We start from the raw sequence: 21,681 nt of genomic DNA, 5'->3' as shown, positions 1-21,681 counted from the left end.
ATTAAGGATTGTTGTATGAGTTAATTATTGTTTGAATTCATCTAGAATTAGTTGTGTTGATCAAATTGAGATGTGGAATCTCTTATGTTTTGAGTTATGTTGTTTTGAATGTGTTAAAGACAAAATGATGATCCTTAAATATTTTGTTGCTGCTTGTTGTTCAAATTGGTGATTATGAGCTTTTGGTAATGCTTATATGTTATTGTATGGGTTACATGCTACTTTAGAGTTGATTTTGTAGGTGGTTGAGCCTAAATCGCGATTTTGTCAAGTGCAAAAATTATCATTGCATTGGGCACAACTTCATGGCACTGGGAGTGAAGTCAAAGGCTTTCTGCCTCACTGGAACAAGACCTAAGATTAGTAATGTTGAACATGAGTTAATTAAGGCTCTCTAACTTAGTCACATTGAACATAAAATAAGTGGCATTGGGCGTGATTGCTCGGGAAGCTTTCTAGCTTGGTGATGTTGAGGACAGAATGAGAGGCATCAAACATGATTAAGCTGGTGACTTTTTGCCTAGACAACACTAGGTGCCAATTTTGTGGCACTAGGTGTGAGTCAAGCATAGACTCTCTACTTGAATAATGTTAGGCATGAGTTTGGCAACACTAGGCGTGGTATACACAAAGACTCTTTGTCTCATTCTCACTAGACGTAGGTGGTTTGGTGTTGAGCGTGAATGAGTTAGAGGCTTTTTGTCTCACTGGTGCCAAGCATTAGATAAATGGTGTTTTATGTGGTCATGTTGAAGAAAACTCGTGATTCTGATTGATTAAGTGATGAAAATATGTTGAGTAGGATAGTTGTGTACATGAGGTATAATGATGATTTAATCTAGTTCATTGTGTATTGATTTATGATGTTATTTGGTGATGTTTTAAGTTGAAAGTTGGTTTTTAGTTGAATTCGTATGGAGTAGAGTTGTATGATAATAAATTGTATATTGTTGAATAAAGAAGTGTGATGAATGCTTGATGCATGAAGTTGTGCTACATTGTTAACTTAGGACTAGAGGAGAGGTGTTGTTTTAAAAGTTGAAATATCTCATTGTGTGGATATGTGTTGTGGTGTTCTATGAACCTAGTTGTTGAAAAACCTTCATTGAATATTGTTGCTCTTAGAGTTGAGTGTTGAGTCTCCTCTAGATCCTTAATTATTTTTTAGTAAGGCATGAAGTTAAGGGGTAAAATATTAACTGGTTACCGGAAAGGTGCGTGATATTGTAAGGATAGTTAGCAGACTATACTTATTGGGTACCGAACTTTCCTAGTTTAACTAGCAAAATCTGAGAAATCATATTGTGTTGTATACTGATATCCAAATTTGTTGTTGACCTAGTAAGCAAAAAATGTCAGGTTGTTAAAGTTTGGTTCCATAAGATTAAACCACTTAAACTACTCGCCTTTATTATAAGAGATCTTTTAGTTGAAATGTGTGATGATGCATTGTGTCGCTATGTTGTTATGTTGAAGTGTTTTTTAAGTTGTTGTGTTGTGAATTGTTACGTTGACCATTTGTTGTGTTGAAAAGTTATATTATTAATATACTAAGTTGATATGTTGTAAGTTGTATAAATGTGTTGTAAGTTGGAATGTTGACATGTTGTGTTGTGTTGTACAATATACTATGTTGAGGGACTTGTATATACATAGTAAACTTAATTGCTTCTAAATTATGTTGAATTCTTGACTTCAAGCTTACCTTTACAATTTTTTTCCCTTGTTAATAGATTGTGATGATCATATTATTATGGAAATATAGTAGGATTAAACTTGAGAACAAGCTGGACTTTTGACTACCATATTGGAGATGGTGGTGTTGTGTTGGTAGCTATTCTGACACAGCTTGTTTAGTAGTTATTTGATGGACAACTTATGATTCATGTTTACACTTGTTGGGTCATTACAAAGAATGTAGTAGCGATCATTTATGCTATGAGTTAATTTAAAGTGTGACTAGTATTTTTTAGTAGTAGTACCTTGTCTCCTATAACCACACTTGAGAGATGTTAATGAAGTGACTAATGTTTTTGTTAAACGCATGTCTTTTCAAAAGAAAAGATGACACTTTTCGATAATCTTCTTTCATTTATTCAAATTTCTTTATTTATACATATGTTTGTTATTTCTTTTAAGTAGAGAAGTGTAATTTGAACATTTAATTCCATAAAAAATAATAAAAATAAACATATAAGAATGTAAAATAATTTTATCATTAATGGAAGCAATTTCTTGATATTTTAATCATTGATTTGTTTATATCTACAAATCCAATCAAATGAACTTTTGGAAAGAGAAAACATTTTGTGTTATTATTATTTATTTAGATGGTGAGCGAAAAGATGGGATAGGAATATATGAGGTAGAAGAGAAGAAGAGAAGTTAAAAATAGAGTGTAAATATTAAGAACATAAAAGTGCACCGTCACCGTAAACAAACGGTGGTCCAGGAGGGTGGTGGTATCCAGTGGAGGCTTCAACCAGCGAACTTGTCCTTATAATGAGACGCTCACCCACGCTTCTTCTTTCTCTCTCCACTCCCATTTCTCACCCCACACCTCCTTCTCTACACTCTTCTTCCCTCTAACCACAACCGATTATCAAATTAGGGTTTTCGTTGGGGGAAACAAAAATAGGGGGAAATACTCTGGAGAGTCTGTAGAAAACATGGTTGTCGATGATATGACGAAGTGCATCATCGTCGGCTATGGAGCTTCCGATTCTTCTCGTTTCTCCGATGCTTGTCCCAAAAGGTAATCCTTCAAGATCTCCCTCTCTCTTTCAAAAACTATTTCTTTTTTCTTTTCTCGCTTATGGATTTGATGGTTTTGCTTTCCCCTGATTTTGGAGGGATTTTCGAGTTACCTGGTATAGGGTTAAGTATAATTCCCCTCTAGCGTTTTCGAAATCTCTTCCTCTCTTATAGAGATTGAAGAGATATCCCTCTGTCTGTCTGTGTTATATATAGATAGATAGTTAGTAGTTAATTAGTTCTGTTCTTCTTTTTCTTGTTGCGGTCTGTTTATTTATTAATTTACAAAGAAGAAAAGTAGGAGAATTATTATTTTAAAAAGGTTAGATTTGTTGATTTTTTTTTCTTCTCTTGTTTACTTCTTTCTCTCAAACTCAATTGATAAATCTAGGGGTTTGATGGAGGGGAGATATAGTGGGGATTGATATGATCAAGGTGTTTATAAGGTTGTTTTGTTGAATTCTTTTTGGGATGGCAATATTGTACGAACCAGCAATAAAACTCATCAACGAGATGAGCTAGCATGGGCGATTCTTGTCTTGCTACTTTGTCAATGGAGAATCATCACCCCTCCACGCTCCTTTCAATGGACTCAAGTGCATCTTCTCACGAGGAACTCGATTTGGAGATGAATCGCCAAATCATACTCTCTCGTCCGCCGGATATCAATCTTCCCCTCTCCGCCGAGCGCAGCCCGCCTCCGCAGCCATGGAATCCGGAGCCTTGTGATATTCTTGACGTTGGTCTTGGTACTCAAGGGTACGAGACTGAGAGTTTTCTCAATCTGCCCAAAGCTGGTAGGAAGTGTGCGAAGCGTGTTGATAGCATATGGGGTGCTTGGTTTTTCTTCAGTTTTTACTTTAAGCCTGCTTTGAATGACAAGTCTAAGGCCAAGATTGTCAGGGACAGCAACGGTGTTTCAGGGTTTGATAAATCTGATCTGAAGCTTGATGTTTTCATGGTTCAACATGACATGGAAAACATGTACATGTGGGTTTTCAAGGAGAGGCCGGAGAATGCGTTGGGTAAGATGCAGCTGAGGAGTTACATGAATGGGCATTCTCGTCAAGGGGAGCGCCCGTTTCCATTTAGTGTTGACAAGGGTTTTGCCCGATCCCACAGGATGCAGCGAAAGCATTATAGAGGACTATCAAACCCTCAGTGTGTGCATGGCATTGAGGTTGTTCCTGCACCCAATCTGATGACCCTGGATGAGGATGATCGAAAGAGGTGGATGGAACTCACTGGCCGAGATTCGAATTTCACAATCCCACCTGAAGCAAGTGATTTCAGTTCATGGAGAAATCTTCCCAACACGGACTTTGAGCTTGAGAGACCACCTCCCCCAATCAAGAATGGTCCTAATGCACACCCGAAGAAGCTGCTTAATGGATCTGGACTGAATTTATCAACTCATCTATCTAACCACAGTAACGGTGATGTGTTGGACCTCTCTCCTGTCAGCGGCAAAAAGAGGAAGGACTTTTTCCCTCATAGAAATGAAGAAGAATGTTACTTGGCCGTTAATCCTCCATCTGATCGTATTCCAGATATAGAAATGCACCCAAGTGAGCCACACTGGCTGAATGACTTCAGCGGGGTGATAAAGAGTGTTTATGGACCTGTTACAGCTGCAAAAACTATTTATGAGGATGAACAAGGTTACTTGATTATTATCAGTCTTCCCTTTGTAGATCTACCAAGTGTGAAAGTTTCATGGAGGAACACTCTGACTCGCGGTATCATAAAGGTTTCTTGTATGAGCACATCTCGGAAACCTTTCATCAAGAGACATGATAGGACATTCAAGCTTACAGATCCATCGTCAGAGCACTGCCCTCCTGGAGAGTTTGTCCGAGAAATCCCTCTCTCAACACGAATTCCTGAAGATGCCAACATAGAAGCATATTATGATGGGCCAGGCTCGGTGCTTGAGATCCTGGTGCCAAAACACCGGGTGGGACCAGAAGAACATGAAGTCCGTGTTTGCCTCCGCCCTCATCTGGGAGGGAATGGTCTGAAGTTAACATGAGATAGGCACTTAAAAAAATTGTTAGGGATTTCAATATGGTGCGCATGTGATTGTTTTTCTAACTTTGTACCATACAGTGTTATTTGCTATAGAATTGTGTGTCTTTCATTTTGTCTGTAGCAATTTTAGCTTGCTGACTGCTCTGGTTCTTTTTGTTCCGGTGCATTTGTATGCTATTGATTGTTAGCAGTATTGAACAACTAGTTGTCATAATTTAAAAGAAATTATGAAATCATACCGTTGGAATAATTTGCTATTCCATTACGATCTTGGACTCTGATTTATTGGCTTGTCTTCGTAAACCATCTTTTACTTTGGATACAATGTTATACAAGAGTAAAAGGTAGTTTTGTTTCCCAATGAGTACATGTTCGTGAGAATACATATAACAAGACTCTCAATAATAAGAGTAAACTTTGATTAGCAGTACAATGATGAATATGAAGAACAAATTAAGTGCTCCTCTTCAGCTGCATGACTTTATGGGTACCATTCATATTAACGTCGTTGGTTATGTAATACAAGATTAAGATTAATGGGTGGGAATCTTACGGAAAGTCAGACACCATTGTCGAATAATATCCACAGCTTTTGTAACGAAAATTGAATTTTATGCAGCCTACCTTTTAGACTATGTTGGAGTATTTGTAAAAAGAAAAAAGTCAACAGCCACTATGAGATTAGTAAATAGTAATGTCGAAGAATCTGTTACTTGTAGAATGATTTTTTTGTTCTTGAAAAATCCAAAATGATATGTTGACCTTAGAGCAGAAGATATTTTACGTGAGGCATGATATGATTCGGGAATGATTCCTGTTAAGATGTGAAGGACTAGGCCCATTTCAAGTTTCAAGTGAGGCTATCATGTTGTGCCGCAGTGGGGAAAAAGACGCAAAGTTGAAGGAGTAGGTGATATTTTGGGTAATAGAAGCATGAGCAAGCAATTGTTGAATAATAGATTGGTGGTTTTGTGTGGTGAGTGTTTAAACTGCAAGGATTAGATAGAGTGGAGTTGGGAAGTGTCTAGTTCATGTTTGTTGGCCAAGGGTGGCATCTAATTGAAATGATAATTTCCCCCTCTCCTTTTTGGTCACTGGACGTCGTTATCTATTTACTTTTCTCGTTTACGCGTTGGTAACTCATGCAGATGCCAAGGTGGTCCAGTAAACTTTTATTTTTGGAAAGCGGTGGAGGGTGGTAAATTTCAGATTTTTCAAAATCCTTTTATTCTTGCTCAACGCTTTATTAATTACAAAATTCAAAATACCTATTCTGATTTCTGAATTCGTAAAGCCTTATTATATTTGGTCATTGTCAAGTGAGTTTTACACTATTAAATAAATATTTAAATTTAACTACTTATGATTATTTTGATTATTTAATATATTTATTTTATTATTTTAGTTATATGTATATATATATATACACATATATTTGAATTTGTCAATTTACACTTTAGATTAACATGGCAACGTTTTCCAAGTTTAGGAATAAAAATAAATGTTTAGTCAATTACGATGTGGGAATTTCCTTATTAGTGCTTCTTCATATTATCTTATTATAGTAACAAACGGGCATATAGAATAACTTGTGCATATTAAAAGCAGCTTACTATTTTACGCCTATATATAATTTGAGTTTAGCCAACCAACTGAAATTAATTGAGATTTAGTGTGATTTGCAAGTATTAAAGTGTTGGGCGGACAAAATTTGACACTTCTAATTAATTTAAAAAATAATAACTTTTTATTTATTTATAAGATCTACATTTCATTTGAAATCATTACAAAATTAAATTCAATTAATTTTAATATTATATTTTCAAAATAAAATCAATTTATACTTTCAATAAAAACATTTCATTTACAAATTAAACTTTAATACACATAAATATATACTCTCAAATAGCTACAAATAAATAAATATTTTATTTCCTAAACATGTGTAATTGTTACGTGTGAATTATGTTATGACATCCTTATCAAACCTCGAACTTAAATTTTGGTCAATCTTCTGTTCATGCGAAGTTGTGATAAAGTTTTAATATAAGAATGATTTTATAATTTTTTAAACTGTTATATTGTATTTCAAGAGTGAATCACAATTTTGGTTCTTGAAGTGTAATATGCCTTCAACTTAATTTTTGAAAGTATCAAAACCGTAAATTAGTTCTTGAAAGGAAGTATCCTCCGAAAGCGAAATCCGAAATATAGTCCGAATTATTAAAAAATTATTATTATTTAATAAATTTATTATAAAATAATTATTTTATAATAAATTTATTAAAAAATAATAATTTTTTAATAATTCGGACGATATTTTGGATTCGGAGGCCGTAGTAATGCTCTTCTTGAAATTGTATCATGTCAATCAAATATTTGTTCTTGAAATTGTACTATGTCAATCAATTTAGTCTTTATTTTTCTTGTTGTTAGTCATTTCATTAGCTGTTAAACAATACAACGTTAAGTGTCTCATAAAATACCGTCTATCCCTTGTATGGTTCTTTCCCATTTGACTATCTTAGTTAGATTTACATTAACAATAACTAAATTAAAAAATTAAAAAAAATGTTTATAAAACAAATTCATACACTTTCATCTTATTATCTCTCTTAGTCTTCCTCCATATTAAGAATGTGAGGATTTAGATGTGATATATCGTTAGTATTATTTATGAGACTCCATAATAATATAAGACAAATTATACATGATCAAGTTAAAGTTAAGTGAGTCAATATGAGACTGATCTTACTTTTAATGTCTTCTTGAGTGTCAAAAATATAGATAAAATTAAACTATATAATGATGACATGATTTGTACATTGTGTTCAATTATAATATTTTGGACAAAAAGACTAAGTTACATAAAAATATTGTCATGGAAGATTACGCCAAATCACAAGATTTTCTTATCGTTTGGATAACAATAATGTGTTGTTAAATAACTCTTATTATTTATAATATTAAATGAGATTTAATATTATTTTCAACATAACAATAACTTATATATAGGCCGTCACACACATAAAAATATTTAAAGAAAAAATATCATTAAGTGTGACTTTAAAAATATTTAGACTCATGAATGTACGAGACTCATTTAAAAGGCATGACAAGATAATGAGAAAAATTATGTATGCTTTTCTCACCGGTCAAATTCTTAACCACATTGACTTGAATGCAACTATTAAAACATGACATTAAAAAAAAGGCAAAAATATATTTTTCGTCCCTTATATTGTTTATTAGATCCAATTTAATCACACTTTAATTAATTGAATCAATTTAGTCTCACATCTTTAAAATGTATTTTAATGTTTAGTTTTTCATCCCCTTTGTTTAAATATTTAACGGATGTGACACGTGTCATACTGTAATATTACGTGTCATGTTGTCATGTCACGTGACATGATAACATGATGCCACGTGGCGTGATAACATGACATGTGTCATACTGTCATGACATATGTCATGAGTAGCATAACACGTGTCATAACACATGTTACATCTACTAAGTATTTAAACGGGATGAGATGAAAAATCAAACATTGAGATGAATTTTAAAGATGTGAGACTAAATTAATTCAAATAATTAACGTGAGACTAAATTGATACTAATACATAATATAATGGACAAAAAATATATTTTTACCTAAAAAAAAAAAAAAAGAACATTAATAACAAGATACAATGGAGCAACGAAACAAGATACAATGGAGCAAGAAAAACAAAGCAACAATAATACGTGAAGCTTCATAGTTGTAGGATAAATATTACAATAAAGAAGGTGCATTATATTAATTTACAAATTAAATCAATCCAACAGTCACATATTGTTGTCCACCCTAAACCACATGTAACATTAGTCAACTTTAACCTCAATCACCTTTTGAAGTAGTTACATCACGTTAAATCCAAATCATTCATATATAATTTATGATATTTTTTTTATACTTTTATTTAAAAATGACCCTCTTAATATATATATATATATATATATATATATATAAATAAAAGATTTGTTGATCTAACTATTAAACCATAACTATTTATTATATTAATTATTTAGTCATATTATTATTGTAATTAAAAATTTACAAAAGATTAACACAAATAACTAATATAATAAAGTTATAATGTATATAATGGTTGATATCTTATTTTATTTGTTCATTCTCTTTTAATTTCTGTTGATTTTTCTTTACTTTAATTTTCTTTCTAACTGCAGGTCAGATGATGGCCTACAACAACTTTGAAAGGTGATAGTATCTCAGTTTTTTTTTTCATTAGAAAAGAAATACAGATCGATGACATTAACTAATAGTACTTTTCCTTGTAAAAGCTCAAAGGCCGTATTTGCCAATGGCCAGTGCTGATCTGGTTTGGCTAGTACCTCGTACGGATAAAATACAAAGACACTTATCATTTACGCATGTGTTTGCATTCTCGTTTAAAACGTGAAAAATCACTTTTAACGTGAAAGCAAACGCGAATGCAAACAAACGCTACAATATTATCAATTTTCATCGTTCATGTATAAAAAAATATCATTGAACATCGATGGCATAAGCCTACACACATTTAATAGGTGATAACTGATCTCTTATAAAAATTATAATAATAATGCCAGGATTTCAACATAAAATTCTACGCATACTCTCAGACCCTCCTTTTCCTTTTTCTCTCCTCGACACACACCCTCTCACCCATTCTCTTCCCACTCTTTCTTTCTTACTCACTTGGTTGATTCTTCTCTTCCCTGGACTGAAGGTGGTGATTCAAGTTAGGTAGAGCTAGCTGAGCTGTGTGGAGATTTCTTCCCTCAAGTTTCTTCTTCATCTTCTATTCTCGTTCCTTTCCCGAAGCTCAGAATCTTCTACCGAGGTAAGGGAAGCTAGTAATTTTCTTCTTTTGTCGCTGTTTTTGGCTATGGATGAGTTCTAGAAACTCATTAGATGCTTATTGATGGTTGATTCGTGGCTGTATTGAATGAGAACTCGTTTTTGGGGGTTTCGGGGTTTTTGAGAAAATTTGGGGAAATCATTGATTTGTTGTTGCATGTTGAAAAAGGTAGTGTTTTTGGGTTCTTGGATGGAAACGTGATAATTTGAACCGATTTCATGTGCCTGGGAAGTTGATTTTGCAGGTTTTGATGAGATTTTCGAAAGTTTGAGGGTTGATGCTAGGTATCACGCCGGGCGTAGTTCTTCGCGCCGGGCGCGTGACCATCAGAGACTTCATTTAGGCAAGCACGTCGGGCGCAATGGTGAATGTGCCGGGCGGGCTTCAGGATGTGAGTCTCTGGATGGGCCTCGCTGGGCGTGGTGGAACCGTGCCGGGCGCGATATCAGTGGATGACTCAAGTTTTGAGGTTCTGGTGTGGCGCCGGGCTTGGCTTTGTCTCGCCAGGCGCGGAGACTCCATGGGAGTCTCTACCAGAGGTGGCGCTGGGCGCAATATAAATTGCGCCGAGCGTGAGACTTGGAGAAAGTCTCTGCCTTCCCTCACGCCGGGCGCAATAGGTATTACGCCGGGCGTGTGAAATCTTGTGAGGTCTCTGCCTTCCCTCACGCCGGGCGCAATAGGTATTACGCCGGGCGTGATGGTCCCTGGTGCTCTCTGGTTATGCTGCGCTGGGCGCAACCACGAGTGCGCCGGGCGCGGAGATGGGATTTTACTATATGCTAAGTTGAGTTGAAATGAATATGATGGGATGACTAGTAGATAATAAAGTTGATGATGTTGAGTTGTGTTGTATGTTGACAAATTAAGTTGTGTTGTATGTTGATGAGTTGAGTTGTGTTGTATGTTGCTGAGTAGTGTTGTGTTGTAAGTTGATATGCTGAGCTGAACAATTGTGTTGCACTGTGTGTTGCCTTTGGATGTTGTAGGCCGAAAGGCTGAGGTGTTGTAGGCCGAAAGGCTGAGGTGTTGTAGGAGATCTCCGAGATGATATGCGTGACGACGCATTTTGTGTGTATTGATAAACTGTGTGATAATAATTGACAGGTTGTTTATTGATGAATTGTTGACGGTTGTAATTGTTGTTATTACTATAAAAAAAAATTCCCTATATCTTGTTCTTTTTATACTAGCTTACCCTTGTTGTTTCCATGTGTTTGGACTGCGATGATCATACTCGTATGGGAGCAGAGCAGGGCTAGATTTGTGATAGGAGCAAGCTTATAGCTGGCAGAGGACGGAGAGTCTTAACTGGCTGATGTTTTGGTGTTAAGCCACTATCTGGCTACTTTGGATTGTATTTTATATTGTACGCCCTAACTCTAGTCGGATTGGAACATTTGTATATATTTATATTCTAGATCCTATATTTATATACTCGTTCTATTCTGTCTAGTGTTTCTGGTGTGCTGCGATTATGAGTGTGGTGACCTGCCGGGTCGTTACACTTTAGTGGTATCAGAGCAGGTCGAGTCTAGTGGACACTCTTTGGGGGTGGTCCCTTTAGGCTTTTGTTGTGTTAACTCTGTGTTGTGTGATCCTGTTGTGTTGTTTGTTGTGTTGACTGATGTGATGAATTATTGTGTTGTTAATTGTAGTTGGGTTGAATGGTAGTATACTAAAGATGCTGTTCCTTTTTGTAGACGATGACTAGGACTAACGAGCAGATAGCCCGTGCCATAGAGATGATGGCTATGGCTATGCAACAGCAAAATGCCTATTTTGCTAGGATGGAGGCTGAGAGAGCTGCAACTGGTGCAGCAAGACCTACAGGGTCACAGGAAAGCCGGGATCTTGCTGAGTTCCAGAAGTGTAATCCTCCACAATTTGCAGGAGATGCAGATCCAGAGGTAGCTGACCGCTGGATCCGTGAGCTGGAGAAGATCTTTATTGTCCTGGGATGTCCTCCAGAGAGGAGGTTAGCATATGCTGTGTATATGCTTGTGGGAGAGGCCGAGCATTGGTGGGGAAGCATTTATCAAATGCTTGCTACTAGAGGAGTTGCAGTTGACTGGGAGTGCTTCAGGACGGTATTCATGGAGAAGTACTTTCCGGAGAGTGTAAGGCACGCCAAGGAGGCTGAGTTCCTGCGGTTACACCAGGGTGGGTTGTCAGTATCGGAATATGCGATGAGGTTCGAGCACTTGGCTTGTTTTTATTCACAGGCTACTTCTGAGGCATGGAAGTGCAGAAAGTTTGCAGAGGGTTTGAAGTATGAGCTGAGGAAGGTGGTGGTGCCTATGTCCATCACCGAGTTTCCTGCCTTGGTAGAGAAGGCGAAGATTGTGGAGAGGTTAGAAGGGGGTAACCGTGTGATTAGAGCTACCGAGAGACTAGCTGAGTCCAGAAGGGGAAGTGGAAGTCAGAGGAAGCCCTATGATAGGCCCCAATCACAACAAGGGGGTCCTGTCAGTAGGCAATCTTCCAGTACTGCTAGTGGAGGTAGACAGAGTGGAGGTGCCACTCTGAGATGTTACAGGTGTGGTGGATCCCATTTGATCAGGGATTGTCCACACGCGGAGAGCAGATGTTACAGATGCCAGCAGATGGGCCACTTGTCATTCAATTGTCCCACCAGGAGTAGACCGGAGGGGAGTACACCGAGGAGAGATGCGCAGAGAGCTGATACTCAGAGGAGTAATGCGCAGAGGACTGAGACTCAGAGGGGTGACAGACCCACTACAGCTGGTAGGGTATTTGCTCTGACGGGTGCTGAAGCTTCGACTTCTTCTGATCTTGTGAAGGGAAAGGGTAAAGCTGCTGGTAAGGATGTGATGATTCTCTTTGACTCGGGTGCTACACATTCCTTTATATCTTATGCATGTGTTGTTATGTTGGGTGTGCCTGTGTGTGATTTGGGGTTGAGACTGCTTGTGTCGACGCCCGCTTCTACTTCTGTGATTGCTTCTGAATTGTGTGTGGGTTGCCCGGTTGTGGTGAATGAGAAGAAGTACAAGGTGAACCTGATTTGTTTACCTTTGGTGGATATTGACATAATCTTGGGAATGGATTGCTTGTCTGCCAATCGCATTCTAATAGATTGTGCCAATAGGCGGTTGATCTTTCCTCAGGAGGAGGATGGGCTGTTGATCTCAGCTGGCCAAGCTGAGTCCTTGCTGAGAGATGGGGCGGAGTGCTATCTTCTGCTTGTTACATTGAGTGTTGAGACCGAGCGGGTCATTTCTGAAATTGATGTGGTGCGGAATTTTGCTGAGGTATTCCTAGATGAGGTGCCTGGGTTGCCTCCTGTTAGGGAGATAGAGTTTAGTATTGACTTGGTCCCAAGTGCGGGACCAGTGTTGATGGCTCCCTATAGGATGGCTCCTGCTGAGCTGATTGAACTGAAGGTTCAGTTGGAAGACCTGTTGGAGAAACAGTTGGTGCGGCCGAGTGTATCGCCGTGGGGTGCTCCAGTGTTGCTGGTAAAGAAGAAGGATGGGGGTAGTCGACTGTGTGTTGATTACCGGCAGCTGAACAAATTGACCATTAAGAACAAATATCCACTTCCCCGGATAGATGACTTAATGGATCAACTGAGGGGTGCGTCGGTGTTTTCCAAGATTGACTTGAGGTCAGGATATCACCAGATTAGGGTGAAGGAGGGTGACATACCGAAGACTGCTTTCAGGACTAGGTATGGTCACTATGAATATGTTGTGATGTCGTTCGGTGTGACCAACGCCCCCGCAGTATTCATGGACTACATGAACAGGATCTTCCGGCCGTTCTTGGATAAATTCGTAGTGGTGTTTATTGATGATATCTTGATCTATTCCAGGACCCCGGAGGAGCATGGAGAGCACTTGAGAACAGTGTTGGAGATTTTGAAAGCGAAGCAGCTGTATGCTAAGCTTTCAAAATGTGAGTTCTGGTTGGATGAGGTGAAGTTCTTGGGCCACGTGATTTCAGCTGAGGGGATTGCTGTTGATCCGGCTAAGGTGGAGTCGGTGTTGCAGTGAGAGCGCCCGAGGACTGTCATGGATATTCGGAGCTTTGTGGGCTTAGCGGGCTACTATCGGAGGTTCATTGAGAGATTCTCTAAGATAGTAGCGCCCCTAACCCAGCTGACTAGGAAGGAACAGCCATTCATTTGAACTGATGCCTGTGAACAGAGTTTTGTTGAGCTGAAAGGGAGGTTAACCACTTCTCCTGTGCTGGTGTTGCCGGACTCTGGTGAGCCTTTTGACGTGTACTGTGACGCCTCTCATCAGGGTCTGGGGTGTGTGCTAATGCAAAACGGGAAAGTGGTGGCATATGCTTCAAGGCAACTGAAGATTCATGAGAGGAACTATCCCACTCATGACTTGGAGTTAGCAGCTGTGGTGTTCGCCTTGAAGATCTGGAGGCATTATTTATATGGTGCTCGGTTCAGCTCACAAGAGTCTGAAGTACTTGTTTGATCAGAAAGAGCTGAACATGAGGTAGAGGCGGTGGATGGAGTTTCTGAAAGATTATGATTTTCAGTTGATGTATCATCCGGGCAAGGCCAATGTGGTGGCAGATGCGCTGAGTAGGAAATCCCTCCACATGTCGAGTATGATGGTAAGAGAGCTGGAGCTGGTTGAGAAGTTCAGGGATTTGAATCTCTGTGTGGAGTTAACTCAAGATCACATTAGTTGTGGGGCAGTTACCATAACTAATGAGTTCTTGAGGCAGGTTGGACTCAAGCAGTTGTAGGATGAGGAGTTGGTGAGACTTCTTGGTTTGCTGGGTACCGAGAAAGCTGTTGGTTTTGAACTAGGAGAAGATGGGATCTTGAGGTTCAGAGACAGGATTTGCCTACCTCAGGATGCGGAGCTGTGGAGGGCTGTATTGGAAGAAGGCCACAAGAGTAGACTTAGCATACACCCAGGTATGACTAAGATGTACCAAGACCTCAGAAAGAATTTCTGGTGGTCGGGTATGAAGAGGGAGATCGCTGAGTATGTGGCGGCCTGTCTGACCTGTCAGAAGGTAAAGGTTGAGCATCAGAAGCCGAGTGGGTTAATGCAACAGATAGAGATTCCGGCGTGGAAGCGGGATAACATCACTATGGACTTTGTGGTTGGGTTGCCTAGGTCAGCCAGGAATAGTGATGCTATCTGGGTAATTGTTAACCGGTTGACCAAATGCGCACACTTCTTGCCTATCAACATTAAGTGGTCCTTGGAGAAGCTGACACAGTTGTATGTGAGGGAGATAGTACAGCTGCATGGGGTGCCTTCCAGTATCATTTCAGACAGAGATCCGAGGTTCACTTCCAGATTTTGGCAGAGTCTACACCAAGCTCTAGGCACGAAGCTGAAGTTGAGCTCTGCTTATCATCCACAAACGGATGGTCAGTCAGAAAGGACAATCCAGTCCTTGGAGGATCTGCTTAGGGCTTGTGTGTTAGACCACTTGGGTAGCTGGGAGGAAGTCCTACCGTTGGTTGAGTTCACCTACAACAACAATTTTCATGCAAGCATTGGGATGGCACCATTTGAAGCGTTGTATGGCAGAAGATGTAGGACTCCTCTGTGCTGGTACCAGGATGGTGAGACAGTGGTGGTAGGTCCGGAGTTAATCCTACAGACCACTGAGAAAGTGAAGATGATTCAGGAAATGATGAAGACTGCTCAGAGTAGGCAGAAGTCGTATGCTGACAAGAGGAGAAAACCCTTGAAGTTTGCCGAAGGGGAGCATGTGTTTCTGAAGGTGACTCCGATTTATGGTGTGGGTAGAGCACTGAAGGCAAGAAAGTTGACACCGAGATTCGTGGGCCCCTGCCAGATCATATAGCGTGTGGGTCCGGTTGCCTATCGGTTGGCCTTGCCACCATCTCCTTCAAACCTGCACGATGTGTTTCATGTCTCCCAACTGAGGAAGTACGTCCATGACCCGAGTCATGTGGTGGAGTTAAATGATGTACAAGTGAAGGAGAACCTGACCTTTGAGAAGTTGCCAGTAGCTGTAGTTGATCATCAGATAAAAGAGCTCAGGGGCAACTCCATTCCTCTGGTAAAGGTTTTGTGGGATACAGCTACTGGTGAGGCTACTTGGGAGGTGGAGCAACAGTGCAGAGAGTAGTATCCATTTTTATTCCCAAGTAAGTTTGTTTTCGGGGACGAAAACTCTTGATGTTGGGGAGGTTGTGAGACCCTCCATTTCCTTTTTCTCTCCCCGACACACACCCTCTCACCCATTCTCTTCCCACTCTTTCTTTCTTACTCACTTGGCTGATTCTTCTCTTCCCTGGACTGAAGGTGGTGATTCAAGTTAGGTAGAGCTAGCTGAGCTGTGTGGAGATTTCTTCCCTCAAGTTTCTTCTTCATCTTCTATTCTCGTTCCTTTCCCGAAGCTCGGAATCTTCTACCGAGGTAAGGAAAGCTAGTAATTTTCTTCTTTTGTCGCTGTTTTTGGCTATGGATGAGTTCTAGAAACTCATTAGATGCTTATTGATGGTTGATTCGTGGCTGTATTGAATGAGAACTCATTTTTGGGGGTTTCAGGGTTTTTGAGAAAATTTGGGGAAATCATTGATTTGTTGTTGCATGTTGAAAAAGGTAGTGTTTTTGGGTTCTTGGATGGAAACGTGATAATTTGAACCGATTGCATGTGCCTGGGAAGTTGATTTTGCAGGTTTTGATGAGATTTTCGAAAGTTTGAGGGTTGCTGCTAGGTATCACGCCGGGTGTAGTTCTTCGCGCCGGGCGCGTGACCATCAGAGACTTTATTTAGGCAAGCACGTCGGGCGCAATGGTGAATGTGCCGGGCGGGCTAGAGGATGTGAGTCTCTGGATGGGCCTCGCTGGGCGTGGTGGAACCGCGCCGGGCGCGATATCAGTGGATGACTCAAGTTTTGAGGTTCTGGTGTGGCGCCGGGCTTGGCTTTGTCTCGCCGGGTGAGGAGACTCCACGGGAGTCTCTGCCAGAGGTGGCGCTGGGCGCAATATAAATTGCGCCGAGCATGAGACTTGGAGAAAGTCTCTGCCTTCCCTCACGCCGGGCGCAATAGGTATTACGCCGGGCGTGATGGTCCCTGGTGCTCTCTGGTTGTGCTGTGCTGGGTGCAACCACGAGTGCGCCGGGCGCGGAGATGGGATCTTACTATATGCTAAGTTGAGTTGAAATGAATATGATGGGGTGACTAGTAGATAATGAAGTTGACGATGTTGAGTTGTGTTGTATGTTGACAAATTAAGTTGTGTTGTATGTTGATGAGTTGAGTTGTGTTGTATGTTGCTGAGTAGTGTTGTGTTGTAAGTTGATATGCTGAGCTGAACAGTTGTGTTGCACTGTGTGTTGCCTTTGGATGTTGTAGGCTGAAAGGCTGAGGTGTTGTAGGAGATCTCCGAGGTGATATGCGTGATGACGCATTTTGTGTGTATTGATAAACTGTGTGATAATAACTGACAGGTTGTTTATTGATGAATTGTTGATGGTTGTAATTGCTGTTATTACTATATAAAAAAAATTCCCTATATCTTGTTCTTTTTATACTAGCTTACCCTTGTTGTTTCCATGTGTTTGGACTGCGATGATCATACTCGTATGGGAGCAGAGCAGGGCTAGATTTGTGATAGGAGCAAGCTTATAGCTGGCAGAGGACGGGGAGTCTTAACTGGCTGATGTTTTGGTGTTAAGCCACTATCTGGCTACTTTGGATTGTATTTTATATTGTACGCCCTAACTCTAGTCGGATTGGAACATTTGTATATATTTATATTCTAGATCCTATATTTATATACTCGTTCTATTCTGTCTAGTGTTTCTGGTGTGCTGCGGTTATGAGTGTGGTGACCTGCCGGGTCGTTACACATACTATTTTAATAACTTTACAATTTTAATATTTTGATTTTAATTTTTTTATCAATCAGTATATTTTATTTAGAAATTAATTCAAAATTCTTAAATTTTAATTTCGTAGTTTGAATATGATAATTTATTTTTAACCCTATACTGTGAGACCCATATCTGATAACACTTTTCCCCCTCCAAACTCTCACTCAAAACCCTCCCTTTCACTCTCTTTTTCCCATCCATTCCCTTTTGGCTAATCTCATCCTTGTTGCTTGGATTCAAGGTGCTGAGTAAGTAATCAGGAGCTTGCGGACGCACGGAACTCTTCTTCCGTCTTCATTCACCATCTCTTCCAAGTTTCTCCTTCCTTGTGCCTCCCGGAGCTCAAAAAAATTTTTGAGACCAAGGTAAGGGAAGCTAGTAATTTTGCTTCTTTTTCGCTGTTCTTGACTGTGGACGAGTTCTATAAATTCGTTAGATGCTTGTTGGTGTCTGATTCATGGCTGGATTTGAAAGAAAGCTTGTCTTCTTTGGGGTTTCGGGGTTGTTGAGAAATTTTGGGGAAAATCATTGATTTGTTGTTGCATGTTGAAAAAGGGGGTATTTTTGGACTCTTGGATGAAATTGTAGTGATTCGAACCGATTGCATGTGAAGTTTCTGGTTGTTTTGCAGATTGTTTGAAGAGTTTTTCGAAAATGGTTGGTCGCTGCTGAGCTTCGCGCTGAGCGCGGTTCTTCGCGCCTGGGCGCGTGGCCACCAGGAGACCCCATTTGGCCAAGCTCGCTGAGCGCAATGATGAGTGCGCTGAGCGTGCTTGAGAATGTGGGTCTCTGGCTGGCCCGCGCTGGGCGTGACTTGGACCGCGTTGGGCGCGATACCAGTTGTGGCAGGTTTTGGTTCTTTTTTTGGGCGCTGAGCGCGCCCCTTGTCGCGCTGGGCGTGAGACTCCTCAGGAGTCTCTGCCTTGTGGGCGCTGAGCGCAAATTTAAATTGCGCTGGGCGCGAGACCAAGGGAGGTCTCTGCCTTCCCCGCGCTGGGCACGGGTTTTGGTGCGCCGGGCGCATGAGACTCCTGGAGTCTCTGCCCGGCCAGCGCTGGGCGCAAAGAATATTGCGCTAAGCGCGAGATAGTTTTGGGTTCTCGGGTTGAGTCCCGCTGGGCGCGGGCATACATGCGCTAGGCGCGCTGGCCCCCTGGTGCTCTCTGGTTACGCTGCGCTGGGCGCAGCCACGTGTGCGCCGGGCGCGGAGAAGGGATGTTCGTGTATGAAATTTTGTGCTGAGTTGAATTGAAATAGAAGGTTATGAAATGATGTATAGCAGATAAAGTTATTTTTGATATTAAATTGTATCTGATGAATGTGTTGAGAAGTGAGGTTGTGTTGTGGCTGATTTGTTGAACTGTGAGTTGATATGTTGAGATGTATAAGTTATGTTGTGCTGGAATATTGATGTGAGCTGTTGTAGGCCGCATGGCTGAGTTGTTGTAGGCCGCAAGGCTGAGTTGTTGTAGGCCGTAAGGCTGAGTTGTTGTAGGAGATCTCCGAGTTGATATGCGTGACGACGCATTGTATGCTCATTGATAATCATGTTGAAAAACCGATGGGATGTATGTTGATGAAGTGTTGATAGTTGTAGTTGTTTATATTACTTAAATCTTTCTATATGCTGTTTCTTTTTATGCTAGCTTACCCTTCTGTTGTTTCCATGTGGTTGGACTGCAATGATCATACTATGTATGGGAGCAGAGCAGGGATAGGTGGTGGATAGTGGTGAGTCTGCAGCTGGTAGGCGGAGCTGACTCCTATGGATGTTTTGTTTTGTTTTGTTACGGCTACTTGATATAGTGGTCTTGGATGTATTTTGTACTCTACACTCTAACTCTAGTCGGATGTAGGACATTGTATATACTTATATTCTAGACACTATATTTATATACTCGTTCTATCCTGTCTCGAGTTTCCGGTGTATTGTGATGGTGAGTGTGGTGACCTGCCAGGTCATTACACTTTAGTGGTATCAAAGCAGGTCGAGTCTAGTGGACACTCTTTGGGGGTGGTTCCTTTAGGCTTTTGTTGTGTTAACTCTGTGATGTGTTGCCTTGTTGTGTTGCTTGCTGTGCTAATTGATGTGATGAATTACTGTGTTGATAGTTGTTGTTGGGTGATTGGTAGTGTACTAAAGATACTATTATTTTGTAGACGATGACTAGAACCAACGAACAGATAACCCATGCCATAGAGATGATGGCTATGGCTATGCAACAGCAGAATGCATATTTTGCTATGATGGAAGCTGAGAGAGCTGCAGCTGGTGCAGCAAGGCCCACGGGGTCACAGGAGAGCCGGGACCTAGCTGAGTTCCGGAAGTGTCATCCCCCGCAATTTACGGGTGAAGCGAATCCAGAGGTAGCAGACCGCTGGATACGTGAGTTAGAGAAGATCTTTAATGTTCTGGGGTGCTCTCCAGAAAAGAGGTTGGCATATGCTGTGTATATGCTGGTAGGAGAGGCCGAACATTGGTGGAGAAACACTTACCAGATCCTTACTGCTCGGGGAGTTACAGTTGATTGGGAGTGTTTCAGAACCGTATTCATGGAGAAATACTATCCGAAGAGCGTGAGGCACGCCAAGGAGGCCGAGTTTTTGCGATTGATTCAGGGTGGGTTGACTGTATCAGAGTATGCATTGAAGTTCGAGCACTTGGCTCGTTTCTATTCACAGGCTATTTCTGAAGCCTGGAAGTGCAGAAAATTTGCGGAGGGGCTGAAATATGAGTTGAAGAAGGTGGTGGTGCCTATGGCCATCACCGAGTTTCCCGCCTTAGTGGAGAAGGCGAAGATTGTAGAGAGGTTGGAAGGGAGTAGTCGGGTGATCAGAGCTGCTGATGGACCATCTGGGTCCAAGAGAGGAAGTGGAAGTCAGGGGAAGCCGTATGATAGGCCCCAGCCACAACAAAGGGGTCCTGTTATTAGGCAACCTACTGAGACTACCAGAGGGGGAGGACAGGGTGGAGGTGCTGCCCTTAGGTGTTACAGATGTGGTGGATCCCATTTGATCAGGGATTGTCCACACACTGAAAGCAGGTGTTTCAGATGTCAGCAGATAGGACATGTGTCTTTCAACTGTCCCACCAGGGGTAGACCGGAGAGGAGTACTCAGAGGAGCGATGCACAGAGAGCCGATACTCAGAGGAGTAGCGTTCAGAGGACAGAGACTCAGAGGGGTGACCGACCCACTACAGCTGGTAGGGTGTTCGCTTTGACTGGTGCTGAGGCTTCGAATTCTTCTGACCTAGTGAAGGGGAAGGGCAAGGCTGCTGGTAAGGATGTGATGCTTTTGTTTGATTCTGGGGCTTCCCATTCTTTTATTTCCTATGCTTGTGTTGCTATGTTGGGAGTGCCTGTGTCTGATTTGGGGTTGAGACTGCTAGTGTCGACGCCCGCTTCTGCTTCAGTAGTCGCTTCTGAGCTGTGTGTTGGCTGCCCCATTGTGGTGAATGGGAAGAAGTACAAGGTAAACTTGATTTGTTTACCTTTAGTTGATATAGACATAATCTTGGGGATGGATTGGTTATCTGCCAACCGTGTTCTCATAGATTGTGCCAACCGACAGTTGATCTTTCCGCAGGAGGGAGATGAGTTATTGATTTCAGTTGGTCAAGCTGAATCATGGTTGAGGGATGGAGCAGAGGGTTGTCTTCTGTTTGCTATGATGAGTGAGGAGACTGAGAGAATCATTTCTGAGATAGATGTGGTGAGAGACTTTGCTGAAGTATTCCCTGATGAGGTGCCTGGGTTACCTCCTGTAAGGGAGATAGAGTTTGGCATTGATCTGGTTCCAGGTGCGGGGCCAGTGTCGGTGGCTCCCTACAGGATGGCTCCTGCCGAGCTGAGTGAGTTGAAGGGTCAGTTGGAAGACTTATTGGAGAAGCAGTTGGTGCGGCCGAGCGTTTCACCGTGGGGTGCTCCTGTGTTGTTGGCGAAGAAGAAAGATGGGGGCAGTCGTCTTTGTGTGGATTACCGGCAGTTGAATAAGTTGACCATCAAGAACAAATATCCTCTCCCCCGGATAGATGACTTGATGGATCAGCTAAGAGGAGCATCGATGTTTTCTAAGATCGATTTGAGGTCGGGGTATCACCAGATTAGGGTGAAGGAAGGTGACATA

The 21,681-nt window shown here is 41.1% G+C and overlaps 2 protein-coding genes across 3 annotated transcripts; both read left to right on the top strand.

The window, feature by feature from the left end:
* The first annotated feature begins 2,421 nt into the window (after positions 1–2,421).
* Positions 2,422–5,053, top strand: LOC109816170 (uncharacterized). Of its 2 annotated transcripts, none has more exons than XM_029269465.2 (2): positions 2,422–2,755; positions 3,248–5,053. In XM_029269465.2, exon 2 carries the CDS (start codon positions 3,278–3,280, stop codon positions 4,784–4,786), a length of 1,509 nt encoding a protein of 502 aa, XP_029125298.1. In that variant the 5' UTR covers positions 2,422–2,755; positions 3,248–3,277; the 3' UTR covers positions 4,787–5,053. The 2 variants fall into 2 exon arrangements, with proteins under 2 accessions (XP_029125298.1, XP_020236653.1); XM_020381064.3 differs by having other exon boundaries at positions 2,423–2,755; positions 3,146–5,053.
* Positions 5,054–9,014: 3,961 nt separating this feature from the next.
* LOC145950158 (uncharacterized) lies at positions 9,015–14,109 on the top strand. Its single transcript, XM_083061159.1, has 2 exons — positions 9,015–9,047; positions 9,559–14,109. The coding sequence occupies exon 2, from the start codon at positions 11,397–11,399 to the stop codon at positions 13,707–13,709; it is 2,313 nt and encodes a 770-aa protein (XP_082917285.1). The 5' UTR covers positions 9,015–9,047; positions 9,559–11,396; the 3' UTR covers positions 13,710–14,109.
* The last annotated feature ends 7,572 nt before the right edge of the window (positions 14,110–21,681 follow it).

This window comes from Cajanus cajan, chromosome 7 (genome assembly GCF_000230855.2).
Source record: "Cajanus cajan strain Asha chromosome 7, NIPB_CcT2T_4, whole genome shotgun sequence".
Taxonomy (NCBI): Eukaryota; Viridiplantae; Streptophyta; class Magnoliopsida; order Fabales; family Fabaceae; genus Cajanus; species Cajanus cajan.
The sequence above is the reverse complement of the archived record's forward strand: the minus strand, read 5'-3'. Positions and strand labels throughout refer to the sequence as shown.